The sequence below is a fragment of the Crassostrea angulata genome, chromosome 10, assembly GCF_025612915.1.
Source record: "Crassostrea angulata isolate pt1a10 chromosome 10, ASM2561291v2, whole genome shotgun sequence".
Taxonomy (NCBI): domain Eukaryota; kingdom Metazoa; phylum Mollusca; class Bivalvia; order Ostreida; family Ostreidae; genus Magallana; species Magallana angulata.
The window spans coordinates 41,181,168-41,206,050 of NC_069120.1; the positions used below are offsets into that span (position 1 = coordinate 41,181,168).

The 24,883-nt window shown below is 33.9% G+C and overlaps 2 protein-coding genes across 3 annotated transcripts; one reads left to right on the forward strand and one right to left on the reverse strand.

The window, feature by feature from the left end:
- Positions 1-1,640: 1,640 nt before the first annotated feature.
- Positions 1,641-13,421, forward strand: LOC128166290 (growth factor receptor-bound protein 2-like). 2 transcript variants are annotated; one of them, XM_052831371.1, is made up of 5 exons: positions 1,641-1,783; positions 7,199-7,296; positions 8,237-8,380; positions 10,428-10,587; positions 11,861-13,421. In XM_052831371.1, the coding sequence occupies exons 1-5, from the start codon at positions 1,706-1,708 to the stop codon at positions 12,035-12,037; spliced, it is 657 nt and encodes a 218-aa protein (XP_052687331.1). In that variant the 5' UTR covers positions 1,641-1,705; the 3' UTR covers positions 12,038-13,421. The 2 variants fall into 2 exon arrangements, with proteins under 2 accessions (XP_052687331.1, XP_052687330.1); XM_052831370.1 differs by lacking the exon at positions 10,428-10,587 and adding an exon at positions 10,654-10,819.
- Positions 13,422-16,633: 3,212 nt separating this feature from the next.
- LOC128165973 (uncharacterized) lies at positions 16,634-24,669 on the reverse strand. The gene is made up of 3 exons (XM_052830901.1): positions 23,954-24,669; positions 16,994-17,129; positions 16,634-16,732 (listed from the first exon to the last, which is right to left on the reverse strand). The coding sequence occupies exons 1-3, from the start codon at positions 24,652-24,654 to the stop codon at positions 16,634-16,636; spliced, it is 936 nt and encodes a 311-aa protein (XP_052686861.1). The 5' UTR covers positions 24,655-24,669.
- Between the last annotated feature and the right edge of the window lie 214 nt (positions 24,670-24,883).

Sequence of the window (24,883 nt, forward strand, 5' to 3'; positions counted from 1 at the left end):
GTAAATATGATTACATCATAAGAAAATATACCTTTGCGATCGAATTGATTATGATTTGGTTATAGATATAAAACTATATAAGTAAAATTCATCACTCAAATTTTTGGTGTTTTAAGAACAAGTCACTACCGATAATAACTGAGTAAATAAGTCAGATAAAGTTCACTGTATAGTAAAGTTACAATGTAACTTGGAAAGATTTTTTTTTCAATCTTTCAAAACCTTTTAAAATTATATATTCAAAGTAAATACATGTGTAAATATAATACAATAAACAATATAATGGGTAATGATAAAAAAAAATTAAATAAAAAAATCCACACTAAACAAAACGTATTTAAAATCTTTCGTCATTACAGCGTGAGCTGGCTAGGGATTCTGAGTCCACTCATTAGATGCTGTCCTCCCACTGCCACTAGTGGGCTCAGTACCTTAATTTTGACAAAACGGGAATATGGACCTTAATTTTGTCTTCACACAAATGATTATTTGAAAATAAAAGTTATATTGATTACTTTAGATTTGGAAAGCTCCTACATGTAGAGCTGGTTTAATGACCAAATAAGGAAAATATCGAGTAAATCCCCATATGACGCGAACTCATCAAGAGCCATCAACGTGACACTTTTCAGATTTTAAACTTTTGGTGGGACGCACAAAGAAAAAAACTTGGAATGGCCTTATTGTAATGTTCTTTGTTATTATACATGTTGGTTGTGCAACCATTGTTAAGAAGGCAGGAAGCAGTGACAGTGAGCAGTTGGCATCTGACACTGACAGTATAGGCTGTATTATAAATGTACATGCTGTGTTTACATGTATAATTAAGGAAGGGTTACCTCCCGTAATACATGTCTCTTGTACATTTGATGTTGTATGTACAGTCTTCATGTTGCCCCTTGAGGGCCCTCAATTGGTTAATAAAGAAATTAAATTGAATTGAATTGTAACCGGTTATCGTCGATTAAGTGCCTTTAGAGTAGCAGCAAACCTCAATCTAGTAAATGTTAAATCATCATTCAATTAATAATAAACACAAATAAACGACAAAATGTTGATTATCTACTGTATAAAAATAAGAAAAAAAATATATTTGAAAAGAGGTCCGAGGGATATCAGACCCGTCTCCCCTCCTATATGCCCGATGTATTTAACTCTATTTTTAATTATCTGTTTTTATAACTAAATTTACTTGTGAAATTTTATTGCACATGCTAGTAAATAATTATTAAATTGATTTTAGGATATAAAATAATATACATGTATATATAATGCTTTAAAAATTAATTAAATATTAGGCCTAGACTGATTTAAATTATAATTTTTTTTCTTGATTGATTGATATATCGATTTAAAATGAAAGTGTAATCTATAATTGTATCAAAGGGGAAAATAGAGCGCATATTTAGTTTTTAATTGCTTACACCTCCTCCCCTTTGAAAATAATGAAATCGGGTTCGACATGCTTGTTGAATCATCTTGAACTAATCACTACCTTCCGAAATGAGAAATAACACTATTATTAAATTTTATAAACAAATAAAAGCAACGTTTTAATTGATTGAAATTGATTTATTTCTTGTAACTCTTTTTACAGTTCAAAATATTTCAAATTTTTATTTTTGTTGTCCCAAGGAGTCAAAAGGAAAAGTGGATTGTGTTGAAGCACCAATCCGCGTAGTAATTTCCCCATATCAGGGTCAAGATGGAGGCGATAGCGAAACATGACTTCAGAGCAACTGCTGATGATGAATTAAGCTTTGCCAAAAATAATATCTTAAAGGTATCGATATATTTTAATAATTTGAATACTTTACAATATTTTAACCACACATGCCGGTGTCATTTTTTATGATAATTATCAGATTTGGATGTATGGGCGAGTTGACTTCCTGGAAGAATATGACATAAAAATAGTTTCCTATTTTTAATTATCGTTGTTGATATCTTTTCTTTGAATGAATTGTTTTGACATGATCCTGTATTGTAAATGATTTGACTCTTTATGATTGATTCTAATGATATTTGGGGAACAATAACACTATGAGTCACTCGTCAATAACGTAATGGCAGGGTACGCAATTATACTATAGTTAATACACATGTACATCATAAAACTGAAACATCGTGCATTTTTTAACAACTTGGATCAAATATCAACAATAGCAGGTCAAATTAGAGGTATTTTGATGTGATTAACTATATGCACGAATACAATTACATCTCCAAACTGATCAAAGTACAAGTGAACGTGTAACACTTGTGAAAGTGGGATGGTATTGTCATGAAGCTTGTTTTATTTGAGATTGGTTTGTGTCAGTTTTATAGATGCACTTTAAAAAAAACTAGAAGATCTTTAGTCCATATAATTAAAGCTGCTTGGTCCGATTTTATATCAAATTTTATGCACTCTTTTAAACGATGGTTATGCTTAGTATATGCTTAATAGTAGACTTTGCAGTAGTTTTTTCTAGTCAATTATGCCAAATTTCAATGAAGAAAAATAGGTACAAAATTTGCTAACAAATTTCACCCCTGACGATGAGACGGGTATCATGGTTGTATTACGACTTTGACATCGTATTAAATAAAGGTGGAAATAATCAGACAAAATACAAATAAACATGTGTACGTTTTGTTCGCTAATATTTCTGAAGTTTGCTTTCTTTACAATCGATGCATAGCATGCGGGTTGAATACTAGTAACTCCAATCATTCGGGGGATGAAACCAGACGGTTTCCTTTTCTAAAAATTCCCCTGATGCACTTTGGTTTGTTTTTTCGTTTGCCCAAACAGAAATTATTTTTATTTACTTTGAATATTTCTAACTTTGAAAGGAGACTGATTCTGCTCATGTAAATAGGAGAAAGTCCATAACTTTTTAAGATAAATGGTTTGTATGGAAAAAAAATTGATACTGACTGTAATAACAAAAAAATTCAGACCAAGCAGCTTTAAATGGAAAATGTATATATATATGTTTAACCTTTATTTTGATACTAACAGGAATTTCTATTTGACTAGTGTCTCTCAGTACTGTCATTATGTAAAGTCTAAGACTGGCTTCTTTCATCAAAGTCTTGATGCGAGTGGTTATTGATAGTGTATGGCATTGAATCATGATTATTGAGAAGGCAACAATTTGGTATCCTAAATATCAAAGCTGTGTAGGCATATGTGACTGTTAGTCTTGTTACATATTGAAGTTTATTTCAAGTGATGTTTGAAACAAATTTTCTTTATAAATGCACTACAACTGTATATTTATAAAATCTGTGGAAAAATAGATGCGATGAAAGACATCATGAAAGATTTTCTAGAATTTCTCAGCTTTTGAGGAAGGACATAGAACTATATAAACACTTAAAACAACTGTAAGGATGTTGTTGAATTCAGTTTTTGTCATCTTTTTAATTCTTATACCTGATTGTCGACATGATTTAAACAAAAATTAAATCAGATGTTTTTATATTTAAGACAATTAATGCTAAATCTAGTGCTTGGCAAAATGGGGTCTCTTATCATGCCAACAATATGATACCAAAATAACTGGTTAGATACACAGTATTTGTCCTGGTATGGATTATTCTTGAAAAGTCCAATTTTATTAATTCCTTGGCAAGACATCAAAGAGGTTTCAAGTTTTGTTTACATAAAAACAGTGGAATTTATGGCAAGATATTTTAAAACTACAGGTAATGACTTTCACAAATTTCATGAGGATGTAATAAAATTATTAGGTGAATGTTGTATAACTAGTGGCACTGTTAATTGTTGAAGAATCTCTTTGTATATGTACATATTTCATTTAGCTGCAGGTCTGTAGCTCCTGGTCTGAGAAATATTGGATAGACAATCTGGGAGATAAAACTGCAACTTTTTAACACATATGGAACTGTTGCTTCCAAGTCGTCCATCAAAATTTTTTTCAGACTGGGAGCTACAGACCTGCAGCTAATATTTCGGTTAGTATGAAGTGATAAGCATAATTATTAACATTAGGAGATCTCAAGTCATAAAATTATGTTGTCTTTTAGTCAGCATTACAAATTCCCTCTAATGTACATATTTGTGGAAATGTGCTCTGAATTTTTTATAACAAGCCTGAAGATTGAGAAGATTTTGTGAAAACTGCTGATCAAAGTGTTTGAAAAAATTACACACCGGCTTGATAATTTTTCATGAGGTACAAAAATTGGATTTTTAAAGAGTTATCTTTCTTCAAGATGCTCTCCTTTAAGGGGATATCTTCAGAATCTTTTTTTCCTTGTGGGAATCAGCTGCAGAAGTCTTACTCCCCATTTACAAGATTTGATAATAAATGATGGCAACAATCCTGATTATGTCATGCAGCATTTTTCTAATGTTACAATAAACCATCAAGGAAGTCTTTCGTTTCAGTGGCTTTGATAAGAAAGGTGATCTTTTGGCCCAGTTTTAAGTAACTGATTGAAAAATCTGACAGTGCACTGCTTTATGTAATATGTACACAACACAGAAGATAGCTTTATCCATTCATTTCTGATCTCAGTCAAGTGTACATGTTTTTATCAGCTGTGTAAGATAACTGCTACATGTACGTGTCTGTTTTGATGATTTTGATCTTCTAATTACATGTACACACTTTTAGACGTGTAGTAATGTTTGTGTACTTTGAAGTTGCACACTTGTGGTTTTATTGTTCATGTGGTATTGTATTCACTTCCTTAGTTTTATACCAGAATATGAAACATGAACTGGAGTACAGATGTACAAGTATTTGTAGTATGTAAAGCGCTTTTTCATTGGAAAAAGGAGTTTTCACCATATATGTACACTGCACTGGTATATGCAAATGCTTTGTTCTCGTAACTTAACCAAGTTACTTCCAAACAACAAGTGATGTATTCAGTTTTGTAGATATATTTAGATTTTAAATAGTCAGGAACCATATGTACATGTAGATCAAAGAAATTCCAGCTCAACTGAACTGAAAAAGTCGAGTAAGCAATTCTGATCGCCTGTTGTCCACCATCCGCCTGTCCACTGTCTACTAATTTTTTTTTAGAAATAGAACTAATGGGCCAATTTCAATTTAACTTTACACAAATTTTCTTTGAGTGAAGAGGAAAAATTGAATTTTTGGGTCACCCAAGTCACACAGGTGACCTATTGCTATCAATTTTTGTTCGGCCATGTGAATTGTCATAAGCATTTGAACATTTTCAACTTTTTATGATCTTAAACGACAAGTAATTTCATGAACAAATTTGGTTTGTGATGTAGCTTCTATAGGAAGAAGGAAACCAAATTTGTATAATTCCTGACCCTCCCCTCCCCATGGGGCTATAAATTTTGGGTAAACATTGTAAATGAAAAGAACTGATGTAATTTTTAAATAACCCTCTTCTCTTCTACTTAATTTTCAGCAGACAAACAAAGCACATGCATGGATGTGATGAGCAAGGGGGTCTCTACCAAAATTGTACACTGTATAACCCTACTGGCATGCGACCAGTTCTCGCTGAGTACCATTTCTTGCCAGTCATTGTGACGTCATTTTATCAACACATACTTGTTGCTATAGCAAGAAAAAGGTCTTCCGTTCCTTATGTATTAATCTGTACAAAAAAAAATCCGTTTTTCTTGTAAACAGAAAAATGGATATAATATATACTGTAAAGGAATTCCCAAAAAATAAATAAAACAAAAAGACGAAATGTCAATTTTTGAGTACTTTCTGCAAGGACTGGAAGTTACGCCGGATCATACAAAACATATCTACCATGTGTAGATGACCTTTTGTATTTTTTTAGCTAAAATGTTACTTCCATGCTAAATAACCAAAATATTTTTAAAGAATCAAAATTGGATGTACTTCCTGTGACGACCGGAAGTTACGCCGGATAAAACAAAATAGTGTTAACACATGTACATACATAGGTCTATCATTCCACAAAGTTTGGTTGTTCAAGTCGTTACCGTTTATGAGATCTCGTCGAAATAAGTTTTTTTTGTCTCGGGACAAGAAACGGGCAAACGGAAGTGCTCAATGAAAAATGAATTTAATATTTCTTGTTTACTTGCCTATCTTACATTATTATTTATCGCAGTAACTAAAACTATCGAATAAAAACAGTTAAACAAATAAACAGCTTGATTTGTTTGAACTCTTCTGGTGCGGACCGGAAGTGACGGTCGACAAAATGAAACTGTTTAAACACATCTTCAATCAAATGTCTATCATCAGTGAAAGTTTCGTGCTTTGATCGCTTACAGTTTCTGAGATATTGCGGGTACAAAATATGTTTTAAAAAAGTTTCGTGAGATATTAATCGAGATATCTTACCGGAAGTAGAATTTTTTTGTTTATTTAACATTGCATAGATGACATATGTAAGGATTTATACTAATATCTTTATTCTACGGAAAATGAATTAAATATGTAAAAAGAAAAATTTTTGAAGTGCTTCCGGTGATGACCGGAAGTTACCCCAAACAAAGCAAAAATGTTTAAACACATCTATAACTAAAGGTCTATCATTCCTCAAAGTTTGGATGTTCAAGTCTTTATCGTTTATCTCGATGTGACAAGCTTTTTGTCGCGGGACAGGAAACGGAGGACAGGAAATGTATTTTTAATAAATGAAAAAAACACCTCGAGATATTATCATTCTCTATCAGTCCTGAAAACTTAAAGTAAATCTATCCAGCCATCTCTGGGAAATCTTGTGGACAAAAAATGGGAAAAAAATAATGATAATAATAAAAAACCTTACAATTACTAGAAGGTCTTCCGTTGGAAATGGAAGACCTTAATGATGTCACAATGTACTGGCGAGAAATGGTACTCGGCGAGAACTGGTCGCACGCCAGTAGGGTCAGGGTTTCTGATGTTAATGTGGTGCTTTTTTGGGTCAAAAAGTGAATTTGCATTTCTTCTTAAATCTTCCTCTGTACAACTGGACATTCAGAAGACAAATTAAGCACATAGCTATGAGCAAAGAAGAGGCCTTTACTGTGGAGTTTACAGACGCAGGGCCAAGGGCTCTTAAAAATCTATTCTTCTGGGCACTAGGCAAACTAAGGGCATGTCTATGTCAAATGATCGAAGAGGCATCCTGTATATTTTAATTTCATGATCTTGATACATGCATACAGGTATTGGGATTGATTAACTTTTGAACATTAAAGATGATTTTTTTCTTTTTTTTACAGATACTAAGTATGGATGATGATCAGAACTGGTTCAAAGCAGAACTAGATGGTAAAGAGGGATATGTACCAAATAACTATATAGAAATGAAACCGCACCCGTAAGTATGAAATAGCTTGCAAACATCACCACTCCCTTCAGAGGACACCCCCACCCCCCAAAAAAAATATAAATAAAGTTGATGTTGAAAATTAAGTACCCTTTCAATTGAAAGTTTGAAGTATTAGTTATGCAACATTATTCATAAATTTTTAGTCTGCCAAATTGTTCACAATTATTTCTATTTTGGTCAGTGATTTAAAATGTCATTGAAATCACCCCACCACCTTGAAATCATTGCAGCTAATGTTGTGTCCAGATGATTTGTTATTATTATCTGAACATTTCATTGATACCAAATATGGACACTTTGACATATAAAGAAGCTTCATTTCCTCAATGAATGCAGTAAAGTTAAAGGTTAGGGAAAACAAAATTAGGATCTAACTAAGACTTATTTACAGACACATAGAGGTGTTAACAGAAAATGGGAAATATTAATTCCAAGTATGGAAATGACACAATAGGGTGTTAACTATTATTATATGTATAAATAAGTTTTTTGCTAATCTATAATTAATAAATGAGATGTGGAAATGTTTGCATCATTTTCAAGTGGGGTATCTATAAATGCAAAATATAGGTGACAGTCATAATTAGTTTATGATGCCTGTTATCTTTAATGATTATAAAATTTTCATAGTAGAAAGATGTAAAAAAAAAAAAAAATACAGTTGACACACTGACGAAAATCGGAAAGAAGTGTATCTTCAAATTCACAGTTTCCCTTTAGTCTTGTTTTGCTAATGATTGTATGTGTGTATGAATTTCTTCTTGGTCACCAGATAAATTTATTTGAGCTATTGATATCCCCTTAACATGCATGGATATTATGACATTCAAACTATTTCAACCAGATTCCTGTGCATTGTGGCGATGTAAATTTTTCATGTGCCTCCTGCTCTAGAAGAAAAGTAATAATTGTAATTTTGATTTTCTAGCTGGTTTGCTGGAAAGATTCCACGACTAGAAGCAGAGAGGAGGCTATTGGAGAAAGACGCCAGGGGAAACTACATTCATCCAGATGGGGCATTCCTGCTCAGAAACAGTGAGAGTGCCCCAGGGGAATTCTCAATCTCAGTAAAGTAAGTCTTATTGTACTGCTATTGTTTTGTTATAAAAAAAAATTTGGGTGTTATAAACTTATAATTCAAAATTCAAAATCTGCCACATCGAAAATTGAATGTCATAATAACTAAGTGAACATAGTTAAGATTGGGAGTTAGTTTGCCAGCTTTAACTTAATTCATTTTTTGAATTTTATGCATACACTATGGTTTTTAAAATGTAAGGAATTTCCTGCATTTTTTAATAAAAAATTTAAATAGGTGGGGGATCTCTTGATTAATGCTAAGGCCATTGAAGTACATGTAGTTGAGTTCAATTGATGTTTACTATACAAAGATAACATGAATATATACTACCAGTACTGGTTATCAAGAACTGACCATAATAAGCTGATATTTGTACAGATGTATATTCCAAATCCAATGCATTTTAAAAATATAGTTTATGTGTAGTGTCTGTGTATATCTCTGACCTCATTTCTGAAACATCAGCCTTCAGTCTTCAGATGTTCTATATGAATGGTATTTTTTTTAAATAGCCACTTGTGAGGAAATGGCCCATAACTGAACATATTATTACACAAGGCTAGGTCATGCTGATCACATTCAGAAAATCTATATGTACTTGAAAACAGGATCTTCCTTTACTTTATCTCGTCTCATTTGACTCAGAGATTTCTTCAACAAGAAACTAATGTGACTGATTTTGAGCGATGTACTTTTGGAATTTTATTAAGTACATGTACTGTTCACATTTCCTTGGTTTGGTCAAATGTCATTATAAAACCAGGACATTATCAAAATATTATAATTGATCAATAAAATCTTACATCATGGGTAAATTAAAATCAACCAAATTATGTCTATTTTTATGTTGAATTTCCCTAACTTGTGCAATATCTCAAGGAAATAGCCAGCAATTTAAGTCATTGATTACATTAATATGCTCAAAAGTATTCAAGCCTGAACTTTTTTATATATACCGGTATATTTCTCGTAAATGTAAATTGTAAATATCGCCATGAGTATCTGGAAGGGGTTGTATTTAAATTTATAAAAATGTTTATCCTCCAAGAGGTTAGATGTCTCTATAGGATAAGCTAAAGGCAATTTATAGATCATGAAATGATGACTGACAAAAAATATATTATTACCGGTACAGTTTTACTGTATTGATGAGTCAGAAGGAAACTGGTAAAGTAAGTGGTCTGTTTAAAACTAATAAATCTGAAACCTTGAAACAGCAATCACCAATTATTATCTTCAAGTATAGGACATTTTATGAATAGATTTTGATTGTAACATGCAGTTTAATTGACAAACAGGAGCAAATTAAAACGAGTAAAGAGGTCAGAATTTCAGTACCTTTTTGAAAAGATGAACTGATTTTTCACCCCAACAACTTTAAAAAAAATAAAATTCCCAGTTTGACCAGAATTTTCGATTCAAATGTCACAGGCCCCTTTCTAGAAATCTGGACAATCATATTTGCAAAGAAACAATAAGCCCAAAAGTACCAAAAAGTCAGAACATGATTATATTCATAACAGGACTTCAAAACTCCTAGGAATTTTAAAAATTGTAAAAAATACATGTGTTCTGTCACTGTTAATGAATGTTAATTTGATGATCATGCACAGAGAGTTTTACCTACAACCAAAGTGCACACTGTGTAATGCTTATACATTAAGTGAGCACTTCTGGGTAAGTAGATTATCTGTCAAACTTCAGTTAATTTGAATCGCATTATGGCCTTTTGTTATTTTAAATGTAAAGATGATTAAGGATCAATTGAAATTTAATGGATGTAAGTGTTTTCCTGAACTTACTGTTATAAACCAGTTGAATTAAAACAGGGGTGTTTTTTCTTCAATAAAAACAACATTTTTACCAGTGCATTATCTGGAAAAAAAAAACCCACTGTTTTGATTCATCTTATTTATCACTTTGTGTTCAGAAAGATACTTCCATTATATTGCATGGCTTATTCTTTGTGTTAATTCCGCACCTGGAAGAGCTTTACTGAGATGTATTCCAATGCAAACATGGGCACCTTATCTTTCAGAGTTCGCGAGGCGGTGCAGCACTTCAAGGTCCTTCGGGACGGAGTGGGCAAATATTACCTCTGGGTTGACAAGTACAACTCTGTGAATGATTTAATAGAGTTTCACAAAACTTCATCTGTGGTCCGAGGACAAAATATAAAGCTTGTTGATTTGGGCAAGGTAAAAATATACGTGCATATTATTCTCTCCTTCCTCTCTCAAAATGTGCATGCTTTTTTCTTCCAGGTTTCAAGAAAATATCCAGCATTTTAAAGTATTAAGGGATGGAGCAGGCAAATATTTCCTATGGGTTGTCAAGTTCAACTCTATAAACGAACTGATTGAATATCATCGGATGTCATCTGTCAATCGCGGACAGACCATTGTACTCAAAGATATGGCGACTAACAGGGTTGGTACCATCACACCCCTTGGCATGACTCCTAGAGTAGCTGGACCTCTACTGATGTGTTGTTTACTGATACATGGAAACTTTTTTTGGGGCTGGGATCTCTTCCTTTTCCCTAGTTTGTCGAAAACTGTGTTGTTTCCTAACTCTCTTGTTAATTCTGACCTTTGTGCCTTTTTCCTTTTGACTAATTTTAATTGTTTTAAAGTTTCCTGGTCATGCCGGTAGTTACCGTTGTATTGTTTTTGTGTGCATGCATGCATTAGCATTGTGCCCAGGGTTTATAGAGAAATGATATGATCAAATTTTGATCCAATCAATGTTAAGTGGGAAAGTTTTCGGCTTGATCCAGTTGTTAGTAAGTCGTTCCTGTCTGGAATTTCCCCATCTGGTGACAGACAGTGGGAATGAAATTGGGAATAACTAAGGTATTCTTTGAAGGCTGTATTGATATAAATGGGCACCTTTTTGTTTACAGCCAAGTGAAATGAATATAAAAGCAAATAAGTATGCATAACTTTGTGTACACATTAGCATTTTTTTTTATATTCATACAAGTTGTTGAGTGTTTTGATCACTGTTCAATATTTCTTAGCTTCATTGTATTTTCTTCAAAAGTTTACTGTTGATTAATTTTATATTTTGTATCTTGATCTCAATTTGAATTGGTTGATGCAGAGTTTCTATAAAAAAAAATATGTATATGAATATTTCATTTGCCTTAATGTCAAAATTTATATGAATTTTACATTTATTAAAATATGAATATTACATTAATTAGCGTTATGCTTTTTAATGCCAAATTCTAAGTTAATTTGTTAATTTTTCATTATGATGATCACATTTTAATACATGTAGTTGAATGACATATTTTAAATCAAACTTTATTTATTTGAGGAAGCATTGTTTAAAATTTCTAAATTATGCCAAATTTTCATTCATGTCTTTTTGAAAATATAGCTAGGTAGTGTCTTTAATTCATTATGATTTAGCATTGAGAGAATAACAAATACACAAGTCTGCATTTTGATTTTTCTTCTTCAGAAAAAGCGAGCAACGGCCCAGTATGAATTCAAAGCAGAGACAGAGGAAGAGTTAGGGTTCAGCAAAGGGGACGTAGTTACGATTCTAGAGGAAGTGGATAGCAACTGGTGGAAAGGCGAGCTTCACGGCCAAGAAGGATTGTTTCCTGCCGCATACGTCCGAGTTCTGGACAGTTAAAAGTCCCCTCTCCATTAATCATGACTCTTGCATGTTGAAATATCAGCTTGAATAACTGTTTTCGTAAAGTCATCATTTTGTAAGGACAAGCTGCTCACCCCCCGTCTTTTCTGATGGATAACCATTGGTCCAATATGTCGGCATAGTGTGTGATATAATTTGGCGCTCCAGGAATAAACTTATTTTGTTAGCCATCGTGTGCCAGCCTTATTGCATAGATGTATCTTCAAATAGTGTACCATAGAAGGCTTTTTTCCCTTCAAAAGTCTCAGAGAATGACTCCTTTCCAATCAACTATTTAAGATTATTTTTTCTCTTCTTAAAGGATCAACGGCGTACACAATTGTATATTTCATTTCTCATGGATACTCATTGTACATAATAGAACATAATTAACAGTGTATGTTGCTTAGTTCATCTGTAAGCTGTGTTCTCTGATAATGATTATTAGGAAAGTCTTGTAATCATTTGAAATTCAACAATCATTTGATTCGAGGCTGTGACGTCTTAATCTTGCATTGATTTTGTAATGATTTTAAGACAAGATATCCAGAATTCATTGCTGAGAGTCAAAAGCAAAACAAAGCTCTGGCGTTAGTGCTGAAAATTGATGTAGATCTGATGAAGCGAGAATGATTAGATAACTTGTAGACCAAGATTTTTTTTTTTTTTTTGTAATAATTTCTTTTAAAAAAAAATCAAAGTAGTAGTAAAAGTTCTACTCTACTTCTCCTTCCTAATATTTTAGTGTCTAACAGTGTTTCTCGTAGTCTTTTTAACGATTGATTTAATGCTTAAATATGCTTTTATATTCAATTTGATATCAGATGTTCCACATATATTTTTTTAATGTGTACAAATTTTTAGAGGGAAGTTCTGTAAGGGATTCCTTGCATTATGGGTACCCAAATAGGAAAGATTTCTATGTATGCATCGCAATCACTGTTTTGAATTGGAGACTTAACTAGCGTTGACTTCACCAAGAAATACGAAATGAAATCTGTCACTGGTTATTTTTGACATGTTTGTGTTGCTGTTGATATATGAATATATATATTTATATACTATAAATACCTTTTTTGTCATGTGATCTTGTTATTCTAATTTCATTTCTTTTGATATCCAAGTTGTGAAATTCTTCTGCAGTTTGATTTAATACTTTGTCTGGCAGACGGAACTTCTGATTTCGACTTCTTTGCTCTTCCATTATCAGAATGCTGGTCATGACCTCTCTGCACTTGTTAAGTGCTGTAACCGATAGTGACACTGGTGGTCAGGTGTTAGTTTCTGAGAAACAATGTGTCCTCTGCCATGTTTTATACACAAGATTGTTTAACAACATTGTACAAACAAATGTCATTAAATAAATTTTAGCAATTTTTAACTTCTTTTCTTTTTTCGTTTTTTGGGGGCTTTAACTGATACAAAGTTTCGGAGAGCTTATGGCCATACCCAAGCCCGTAGAAGCTAGCAGCCAATAAGGAAAATCATTAAAATACTGAGGGTACTCGAACAGAAAGTTATATTTTAAACTATCATCGGCATACTTTAATTAATATCAAGTTGATTAATGCATCAATAATTTGTACGAGCATTGACAACTTCGGAGGCAGTAAAGCTCGCCTGGATGAAATTATAATTTTTTATGTGCTTGTGCTCGAGTCTAATGAAATTCAATTGAATATTGGTATTTGTCTATACGTATACTTTAAAAATTGATCCCCGAGTCTGTTCTATACGTATACTTTAAAAATTGATCCCCGAGTCTGTTCACTTTTGGCTGCTAGCTTCAGCCTGGTGTAAAAATATTCCAGTAAATAGAATCTGATGATGTTTGCGATAGTTTCGTGGATAAATATCCTCTTAATTTCTAAAACAAAATACCCCCCCCCCCAAAAAAAAACAACGAAAAACGCGCACAAAAAAAAAACAAGAAGTAAGAATATATAAGGGTTGTGTTTTTGTTCCGATGTATGAGGATATCAACATCAAGATCACTGACAGAGTTTGCAAAACAAAATTAAATAATGAATTTCTCAAAAAGTTGAATATTTTTTGAAAACGGAGGTGCTTTCCATTTACCAAGTGTGAAGTGCATGCCAAATTCATACTTAGTTTGCAAGTGCTCTCTCTCTCTCTCTCTCTCTCTCTCTCCAAAACAAAACAACAAATATGATTTCTGGAGATAAAATTTTATTAATTTTTTAGTTGTACTCAGATCCAATAGTGATGCTGATTTCTCCAGGATGGTTATAAGTGGCGTGGTACCATTGGTTCGTGTCTAATACAACTGAAAAAAAAACCCCCAACAAATTATCTCAGAGAAATTATAAGCATGTTAAAAGAACATGAAACAATAAAACTAATTGGACATAAATTATGTCTGTGGAGACTCAGATCTATTAACATTTAAATTATATAATGATCTCAAAATTCAGCGTCATCTTTTCGTAGGAAAGTCATGTTTTCGATTCAGATAAAATTCTTGATTTCGTGTATGAATGATATAAATGTTTTTTGAAGAAGAAAAAAATTGTTCTATAATTTTAGCTAGAACACAATGTCTGTTTATATTTTCAAGGACACAATAGCAAAGATCACAGAAAAAAGGATCATGGTTCTTTTTTTAGGTCAATATCTAGTAAATGATTTAGGAAATTTACTATATAGATCTTGATCCTAGTAAAATGCATTACCCTGTACATACTGAGTAGTATATACACTGTACACAATAGTAAGTAGGATAGGGTAGGTACGCGGCGAGTTAGTTGATGTTTGTTGTCTTGCGTGATTTCAAGTGTTTACAAGAGACGACTTCCGTTCTTTGTCGAGGTTTATCCGACATGTATATGGGACGTTCAATACGACATCCAGAGAGGAGACAAAAAGGGAAGAGTAACGTGGATTGTATGTGTATTCTGTTTCCTATTCGGTTGAATTGCAACTGGCAGAGGCTGACTTATTTAACTATCTCAGTCACAAATTTAGTCTCTAAAATGACATGCATGCATCTACTTCAGATAATTTTAAACCAAATCGTTGCCACATATTATAAACATAGTTCTGTATGTTATTGTACACAAAAATGCAGGTTATGAAAACTTTGCTGTTTCTTAAAGCACGTGAATTAATTACTCCTACAAAATAGTGGAGGCAGCAATGGTGTTACATATAGTCCTTACGTTCTTTTGTAACGTGCGCAAAATAAGGTGAAAACTTTAAGAACAAAACTGCTAAATCTTAAATAATTCAAATACAACGAATCCAGTGATTGATACCGCTACTTAAGTATTATATACTGGTTATTATATTGATACTTCTTCTTGACTTATCTTGACCCACGTGATAAGAATACAAAAATTATAATATGATGATCATTCGTATACAAAATCATTGACTGTAATTGCTGGAGCAAAGTACCTTATAAAGAAGACAAGAACTGTAAGTCTATGATATCGTCCCAATTATTGAACTCCAGTCCCTTTGATATGAACACACATTGATATGTAATGCGGATACTTAATAAATATGCATCATACCGTTATATCTGAATTGCATCATATCGCCATAAGTACATGCTAACTTAACGAGATTTTTGGTAGATATCAATTGCAGGCACGTAGCATCGTTTTTGAAGGTGGAGGGGGGAGGGGGGGGGGGCAGACTCATCCAAAAAATCTTTACAAGCAAAAATAAAAAATAAAAGGGAAAATGTTACTTTCCAAAATCCTGAAAATCCTAATCCGGATCATAACTCCATAAGCATATAGATACGCTAAATCGCCATGAACTCGTTTTGACGCGACTACTGCTTTGTGATGTAATTATGACTAAATGTGTATCAAAGAGCTCAACAGTTGGTTAAAGGGGCATGGTCATGATTTTGGTCAAATTCTATTTTTCTGGTTTTATTATTCGCAATACTTTTGGAATGCATTTCTAATGATAAAATGAAATGTGGGTGCCAGTCGTTGACTTTTAAGCAAGATACAGGGCTCACAATTCTTCGTCATGTAAACAAGGCTCGTGCCCTGTTTTTGTTTATATAGGTTCAATATACCAGTAAAAATCTTTTTCAGGCTGGTTAGTTTATCTGATTATTCATTTAAAGCATAATTAAACAGTTCCTAACGATTAATACATTCATTTTAGGTCTAAAACTGGAATTATCACTTCAACATTCATAATGTAAACAAAAGCTTTGTTTACATTGCAAAGAATTGTATGCTCTGTAACTCGCTTATAACTCACCAAGTGATACTCAAATTTTAGTTGCGTATTAAAAATGCATTACTGAAGCATTGTAAACATTAAAATCGAAAAAATAATTTTTGACCAAAATCGTGACCATGCCCCTTTAAACGAGATTTATATTTGTTGTTTTCTACTTCTCGCATCAATAGGTGTTAGCAGCTCCCAGTGAATATAAAACAACTCACATATTGCGTAAATTATGCCAATATTTATGCACATTGGAATACAAGTAACTAGTCACGTAAATCATTAAATTGAGCGGTGCATTCGTGATATCCGAATGCTCGATATAATCCCCTTACTTCCTGGTGAAAAGGTTTGATTGGACGGTTTCCATCACCTTCAACAGGAAGTTATCGTGGAGTTTAATTGCGTCAGTTCCTGGAACATTGGCTCGTTATTAAAGGGCACTCTCTGTCCGTGGGTGGCCTTAACGTTCCTCTAATGAGCGAAACAGATTGGCCCGTGTGCAATATTGCTCACACGAGGAGTATAACTTTTTCAAAATGAATATTTTTTCTGAAAAGGTCAGCAATACTAGCGTTTGATAAAATTCAAATACATGATAGACTGTTTGTCATAACACAGTTTATTTTTCAGGAAGATATGAACCCCCTTCAAAAAGTTTTCTGTTAAAATAAAAAAAGAGGAAATAACAGGCACAGAATAAGTCCATTTAGTTGGTATATACTGCACACTTACGTGAACGAATGCCCCAAGTCCAGGCCCGCCCATGAAGATCCAGTCAACCCTACTAGACTTGGAGTCCACAGGAAGGAAGTAAGGTCGGTTATAGTGCTGTCTGAGGACGGTCGCCACCTTCGAGTGGCAGTTACTCCTAAAAGAAGGAATTGTTTATAGAGGATTTACTCATTCGTAACATTTTTTGAGTAATATGGTGCTGTGAGCTGCATTTACTCTATTGCATGTTCTTTGGTAAGCATCATGTCGTATCATATGCCAGCGGAGCATTTGTAGTTCATAATCATAGTAACGCCATTGCAAGTAACTGCGTTCATAAAAATATGAACGCAGGTTGTGGTTTAAAGGTAAGTAAGAGAGAGGGTATTGTAGATGTAACATAACTTTCAAAACCTCATATCATCTTCATATTGTCAAGGCTTACAGAAAAATGTAAAGAACATAGCAGTTGTTAAAATGCCATTGCACCTTATTGATAAGCTGATGTTTCATTTCTGTATTCTGAAATTTTTTATTTCGTGTTATTCATCCTCTCATTGTGTTGAAAATATAAGAATGATATTTGTGACATTATTGCATCTCTTATGTTGTAAGAGAACAAACTTTTAAGGTAAACATACCACATGGTTATTTTCTTTGCGTTATCTTAATGGTTTTGTCTGTTATTTATCATTGTATGTTTTTCTGCCCTATGAAATAAACGACGTTTTTTGTGTGATCATTCTGACTAACTTTTTAGACGAAACAGTGACGACGAGGACTAAAACGTCAATATCGCAGCAGTTTTCGGGAAGATATATTCCTTCGAGGAAGAAAAAGAAACAAGGGGGGGGGGGGGCATAGAAGTGAAATGTAGAGTTGACGGGTGTTCTATTAGCAGTAAAAAAGCAGGTACTAAAACCTTCGATGAACTTGCAAGTCTCGTGCAAGATCATCATACACCTAAACCATCGGAAATAGTCCAAAGGTTTAAATTTTATGACCGTTTCCGAAAAAGGAACGGAACATTGCAATTTTGATGGTTAGGGATCGTCTGGTTTGCAGGATCATGGCAATAAGATACAGAAACGTCTGTTAGCGGAGAAGGTTTTTATAAAACCCAAATATCAATGGTAAATGCAGCGAAGGGATTTCTTTATCTACAGAGTGGAACTGCACATGTTGAAACAATAAACAAAGTGAATGATGATGAAAAACCACTAAAAGACAAAAGCATTATGAAGTGTTGTTATTATTGTCACTTGATCGGTCACTTTGCCGCAGAGTGCAGGAAAAGGAAGGCCGATCAAGTTGCTAATCGAGGGAAAGGAAGAGGAAACTCGAGAGTTCATTTTGGAAGTTACAGACCAAGGAATTATTTCATAATGGAAAATGTGCATAATGTAGGTGACACATCTGATGAAGAAAAGCTAGGACCATACTGAGTATACCTAGTCTCACATGATGGAGCCAGGTAAGAATCCACCAAGCCGTGTGTCCATAGCATTGAAACGAGAAGATCAGTCTATGGAGTTGGAGTGTACGGGAGCCAGTAAGACCGTAATTAGTGAGGAAAACGGTTGAACTTAGAACCGTCTTGTACAATTTGCTAACCGAGAAACTTATTCCCATTCCAGGAACAGTAAAGTTGAATGGACCTACAAAGATAAACAGTGGTATGACCTCAAAGCGGAAGTGCTAGAGGAAAGACACCATCTTTACTTGGACGTAGTTGGCTTAATGTCATTAAACTATGCTGAGATGAAGTACATGTATTTCAGGTTAAAACAGAAGTGCAGTCTGATATGGATCAGATTCTGAAGAAGTATGAAATTGTGTTCAAGAAAGGATTGGAGACAGTCCAAGGTGTGATAGCGAATATACATGTAGAATCTCATGAAGAAGTGAGACACATGTACTTCAAAAGTCGTCCACCACCTTTTGCTTAGGAAGATATAATTAAACAAGAATTTGACAGATTAGATAGTGAAGGAACTGTTACCATTGAAAAGTTTTCATAGTGAGCGAAGCCAATTGTACCATGCAAGAGTAAGTGACAAGACAGTACGTATTTATGGTGACTATAACGTTTAGAAAATACGTTTCTACGTGATGCAAGAGTCGAAAAACATTTTTAGATCTTCATCAGATGTGGTTCATTTTAATTCTACCAAGAAGCTTGTCATGATCTCCAATCGGGTTGGATGTTGTTTTGCCAAACATTACAGAAGAAGGAGAGAAGCCAATAGATTATGTGTCACGAACCCTTGCTCCAGCAGAAAAGAACTACTCTCAGCTGGAAAATTGCAACGTGCAATTACATTCGGAGTGGAAAATTTTTCACCAGTACCTGTATGGTCATAGATTTGTAATATATTCTGACCACAAACCATTCTTTGGTGTGTTTAAACATGACTGAGCCATCCTAACGATAAATGCAGCTGGAATTCAGAGATATGCTCTGACCCTACAAGTTTGAAATTTTGGACAAGGAAGGTAAAAAGAATGGTATTGCAGATTGGTTGAAGTGTGTTGAGGTTCCTTTACCTGGTGAGAATTTGAAGAAGACACTAAGGTCTGACCAATTCCTGCGTCAGGTGACTTATTTGATATATACAGAATTAATGGACATAGAAGAACAACGACAAGAAACTTCGTCCTTAGTGCACATGACGGATGTATTTTATGGGGGGGCTCGCTTGGTGATTCCAGAATAAGGAAGGGAGAAAGTATTGAATCTGTTGCATGAGGGACATGCGGGGTTAGTACAGATGAAAAACCTGGCAAGGAGCCACTTATGGTAGGCAGGAATTGATGAAGCTATTGAGACCGAGGTACGGGTATGTAAAGGTCTCCCATGGTCTAAGACACCTGCAAATTATGCAAGACCTTTTGTTGGATCCATGTTATTTTTTGTCCTAATTGACGCTTATAGCAAGTGGATTGAGGTCTACATCTACATTCAGGGTTCATTGAGGTCTACATTCAGGTCTACATCTGAAGTGACCATCGAAAAATTCAGACAGGCATTTGCAACTATGCTGATATACTTGTCAAGGAAAATGGGGCCTGTTTTACAAGTCATGAATTTTCCTGTTTTACAAAGGAGAATGGTATTGTACATGTGAAGACCTCACCGTATCATCCAGCCTCCAATAGGTTGGCGGAGCAGACGGTTTGAATTTTTTTAGTAAGATATGAAGAAGATGGTTAAAGGCCCTCGATCACTAATGGCCAGGTTGCAAAAGTTTTTGTTAAACTACCGAACGACTCATAAATAGGAAATTGCGTACAAAGCTAGACTTGGTCATGCCCGAAACTCGAGAACGAGGGGAAAACCGACAAAAGAAATTCAAGCACTGCCATGATTCATTTGCAAGCAGACGAACATTTATAAAAGGAGATGCCTTTATAATAGAAGTTTTCCAGATAGACAGTGAAAATGAGGAGAAATAACTCAAAAGACGGTGTTGTATAGCAGTTTTTCCCCCATAGTAGCTTTTCCCCCCGGAAAACCTACTATATAGTAGCCTTTCCCCCCGGGGGGAAAATCTACTATATAGTAGCTTTTCCCCCATAGTAGGGTTTCTCCCTCACGTTTTTGGTTCAGATTTTATAACAAATATTTATGGAAATCCAGTAAGGATTAAAATCAATGTATCTACACTCCCAGGTTGCATACATGTATATCTGCATTCATTTGTACAGGTTAAGTTTCGTTTTGCCGATTTATTATTTTTATAGACATTGCTGAAAGTTTAACATGTGTGTAATGGAACTACACATAGAACTTAATTTAGGTAATTTATTGAAAAAAGTTTTACAAGTTATACAATTTATATGCATAATTCTGTGTTCTGAAATTGTATTCAACGAGAATGTTTTAAGAATTTCTTGATAAATTTATCAGACGGTTTGTCTCTTTGTGAAAATTTCATCCAGGCTAAACCTCTGTTTTAGAGAAATTTTGTTTCCGATGTTTCAGAGCCCGATTTTTAAAATCCTATTATAATAATTATAGTGAATATTGTTTAGGGTCCAATGTCTCATAAACTAGAGATGACCATATCACCATAATTGATAGTGGCAGTGGTTTACCACTTGAAGATGATTCTGAAAATTTCAGCCCTCAGGGTAGGGGCCCTTGATGTTTCTGGGCCCGAAGTTTAAAACCCCATTATAATGATTGAATAGTGTTCTATAAGTGGGGACCCGAATCTCAAATTCTAGAGATGACCAATTAACCATATTTTCACAGTGATAGTGGTATACCACAAGTAGATGACACCGAAAGTTTAAGCCCCCATGCAGGGTACGAGCCTTTGTTGTTTTTGAGTCTGATGTTTGAAATCCAATTATAAAGAATATGTATTTTTTAGGGCCCCATATCTCAAAAACTATAGATGACCACGTGAACATATTTTTACGGTCATTTAAAAGTTAAAACATCATTTAAAAATACACAATCACTCAAATATCTTTATCAAAATGATTGAAAATTACGTTTAATTCTGCTGCTTTCTTTTTAATTTACGAACACAATTTTTTAAAAAGGTACGTGGGTAAAATTCATTATTCTTCAAAACATTAAATCAATTCATAAGATTACTAATGATATAATAAATAATTAGATAAATAAATCAATGAACTTTAATTCATAAAAGGAGAAACCGAAAATCAAAAATCAAAAACCAACCTAAGCGCAAATACGACTTTTTTTTACTTGTTAGTTGATTAGAAGAACAAGCTTATATTTAAAAAAGTCAGCTCATCACAATATATGTGTTGGTTGTTTTTTTTTTAATTACCCTTATTTAATTGTTCGAAGAAATAATATGGTACACAAGTAAATCTTTATTGCAAAAATATGAAACAAATAGTATAATTTTTTTAGGTAATGGAATCGTATATCTTGATTTATATAGCATCGTTTTCAAAATTGTATATCTATAAATCACGTTACCAACTTAAATAGGGAAAAATTAGCAAACAGTGAGTGACAATATTAACATAAAGTTAGTTCAGGTTCCATTTCACATTTTCCAAAAGTAACCAGCAAAGATACCGACATTGTTCTGGTTGTGAAGACATTTCATTGTTTTTTAAAATGTTTACATCATAATATCTCGCGTTTCGTAGAAATGTGCTTAAAATATGAATATGCGTAACTTTAAAACGAAATGGTAAATACTAACTTTACACATGCTTTTAATACATAATTAAAATACCCCTTAACCATGATTTAGAACCCCATCAATCAAAGTAAAACTAAAACATTTCAGTTTCTCATCATATCATTGCATCCTGTCTCCCGTTTGATATTGCCTTTAGAAGAAGAAATATATACTAGTAATTGTTTTTAAGACCGTCAACTCTAACGGTATTAATTTAAAATTGATGGCCTTTTGGACGAAGGGAGCAATACATTTCCACTTTTTATTCCCTTCCACTACAAAATTAAGTCAAGATTGGTAAGTTAGTTCCCTGGAAGAAGCTTATACATTGATGGTAATACATTGGAAAATTAAATTTCCAAACCGGCGTATTTTCACTCAAATGTGTTCTTACGTGTTCATAACGTCGAAGTCAAATCTGTAGATAAGCATCGATTAGATGAAAAAGATCCGAGGTATTCCGAAATCCGTGTAAAAGGTGTTCCAAAAAGGGGTGAGAACAGGTGAAATTAACGATGATGACACATGCATGTTATGAAGGCGCATGCCTTAGTTCATATTTGGGGTTGAAAAACCATGTATTTTATTCTAGGTATTAATAAATGCCATAATTATCCTTTTTTGTGAGAAATTACTATCATATCAGTTATTGCAAATTATTGTCACGAATGGTCCGCAATAAACATGGCCGGAAAGTAAAAATGGGGGAAAATCCACTATATAGTAGGTTTTCCCTGGGGGTAATCTGGCTATAAAAAGGGGGAAAGCCCACTATATAGTCAGCTTTCCGTGGGGGAAAAACTGCTATATAGCCATTTTTCCGGGGGGAAGAACTGCTATATAGCCATTTTTCCGGGGGGAAAGATGGCTAGGGGGAAAAGGCACTATATAACAACGGAACCAGTATTAAAAAAATCGCGCTACTAGACAAGTCGATTATATCAAACAAAGATATTTCAAGCCCTCAGTGATACCATACAATCCTGATGAAAGCAGATATACAGACATACGTAGGTGAGACTCCTTCATCCTAAACGAAGGCAATGCTACTCTACCATTATCCACCATCTCACCATCGTCCTGGTCCTGTAGCCATTCTACGCAGATCATCTTGTTCTATTTAAAAATGGACCTATCTTGACGACTAAGTAACTCTTTAAACAAACTGCTTAAAGGAAAGGGACGGATTTTGTGTAATTTGGTAGACCGTTTATGTTGTTTGAACACATCTTTGAACTGTTTGAGTTAACGGTATGACAATGGTTTGAATTGGTTTTTTGAACGATATTGGCATTATATAGCATTTGGATGTTTTATTCACAACTGAGTGTATACTCAATATTATTCATTATGAAATTAATTCAAGGGGTTAGGAATGAAGTATTAATTGTCTTTGCCTTATCATTTTGGTTTTGTTATGTATTATTGCATGTTTTTCTGCCCTATGAAATATGTGTTTTGTGTGATTATTTTGGATAACTCTTTAGACAGTTCACTGTCTGTGCTGTATACTGTTAACTAAATCATCTGTAATATACGAATGTCAGGATAACGTTTATGATAATGCCACAAAAACTCCTAAAAACAAAACATACAAATACAATTTGACGTTCGAAAATTCATATCAACATGATTGCATCGAGGATTCTTATTTTGCGTTTTAATCTAATTCAACCTTGTAGGAAAGACTTTCATTGAGAAATTATTGACAAGGATACGGTTCATAGACTGGCTGGTGCAAATACATGCTGTACAAACATACTTAATTGTGGGAATTGAATGCAAGTGATGTAAAGAATGCACTTACCACCCGACATACCAGGGTTTTTCCCCTGGGGTAAAATTGGCCCTTTTTGCGGAAATGTTGAATACATCAGCCAGAGTCTTAAACTCTGTATTCAAAGGAAAAAACTGACATTTTTCCTCGATTACTGTCAAAGCATTTTTCATAGTTGTGTACACATTTTTAAAAAAATCAAAACTGAAATCCATCAATGCTGTCCAGTTTTGAGTAGCATCTTTAATAAGAACAGGCACTGCGGTGTATGCATATTTCCTCACAAAATAGTCTGTGGAGATATTCCTTTCCATGGGGACCTCTTTGAGATTTCTACAACAATCACAGTTCATTAGAGGCCTTGCGATTTCTATCGTGAAACCCCTATTTTTTAGAAGGCAATGAGACTTGCGAAATGAGGTACATATTTTCTCATCCCACCCGGTAACCTTTATGACTACCCCAGCAAAGGTTACGACCCCTGCCATGACAAGAAACGATACGGTCAAGGCCATTGGTACTTTTTTGGGCCATGATCTATGTTTTTGTGGTTGAAATTTTCCTCGCCTAAACACATGGGCGACAAATTCTTTTTCGAGGCCCGTTTTCCGAGCCCGTTCACGTAATTCACACAATTTTGAATAAAACTTATTCTGGCATTCTTTGATAGCGTCGTTGTTATTAATTTTCTGTCCATCCAGATCTTCGTACTTTTCCATCCTGTTTTTCATCTTCCTTTCTGTTGTTCAAGGTAAAGCACTGATTAGACTTTAAACGCACACGTCCCTATGAACAACTTTAAAACATATGTCATGAATTATTAATCATGTATCGTTACAGCACTAGAAGTCCCAAACCGCTCACCTGTGCTGAATGTTTGATCAGTGGATATTTTGCCATTTACTGCCATGTGTTTATGTAAACTTTTCCCTGACATATATTCCTTAAATTTATATATAG

Coding starts and splice junctions, on each gene's coding strand:
- LOC128166290 (XM_052831370.1), top strand. CDS start 1,706: ATGGAGGCGATAGCGAAACATGACTTCAGAGCAACTGCTGATGATGAA. Junction 8,381..10,653: donor GAATTCTCAATCTCAGTAAA/GTAAGTCTTATT, acceptor TTTTTCTTCCAG/GTTTCAAGAAAATATCCAGC. Junction 10,820..11,860: donor AAGATATGGCGACTAACAGG/GTTGGTACCATC, acceptor TTTCTTCTTCAG/AAAAAGCGAGCAACGGCCCA.
- LOC128165973 (XM_052830901.1), bottom strand. CDS start 24,654: ATGAAAAACAGGATGGAAAAGTACGAAGATCTGGATGGACAGAAAATT. Junction 17,130..23,953: donor AAACCCTGGTATGTCGGGTG/GTAAGTGCATTC, acceptor TCCTTCTTTTAG/GAGTAACTGCCACTCGAAGG. Junction 16,733..16,993: donor GACTTGGGGCATTCGTTCAC/GTAAGTGTGCAG, acceptor TTCGCTCATTAG/AGGAACGTTAAGGCCACCCA.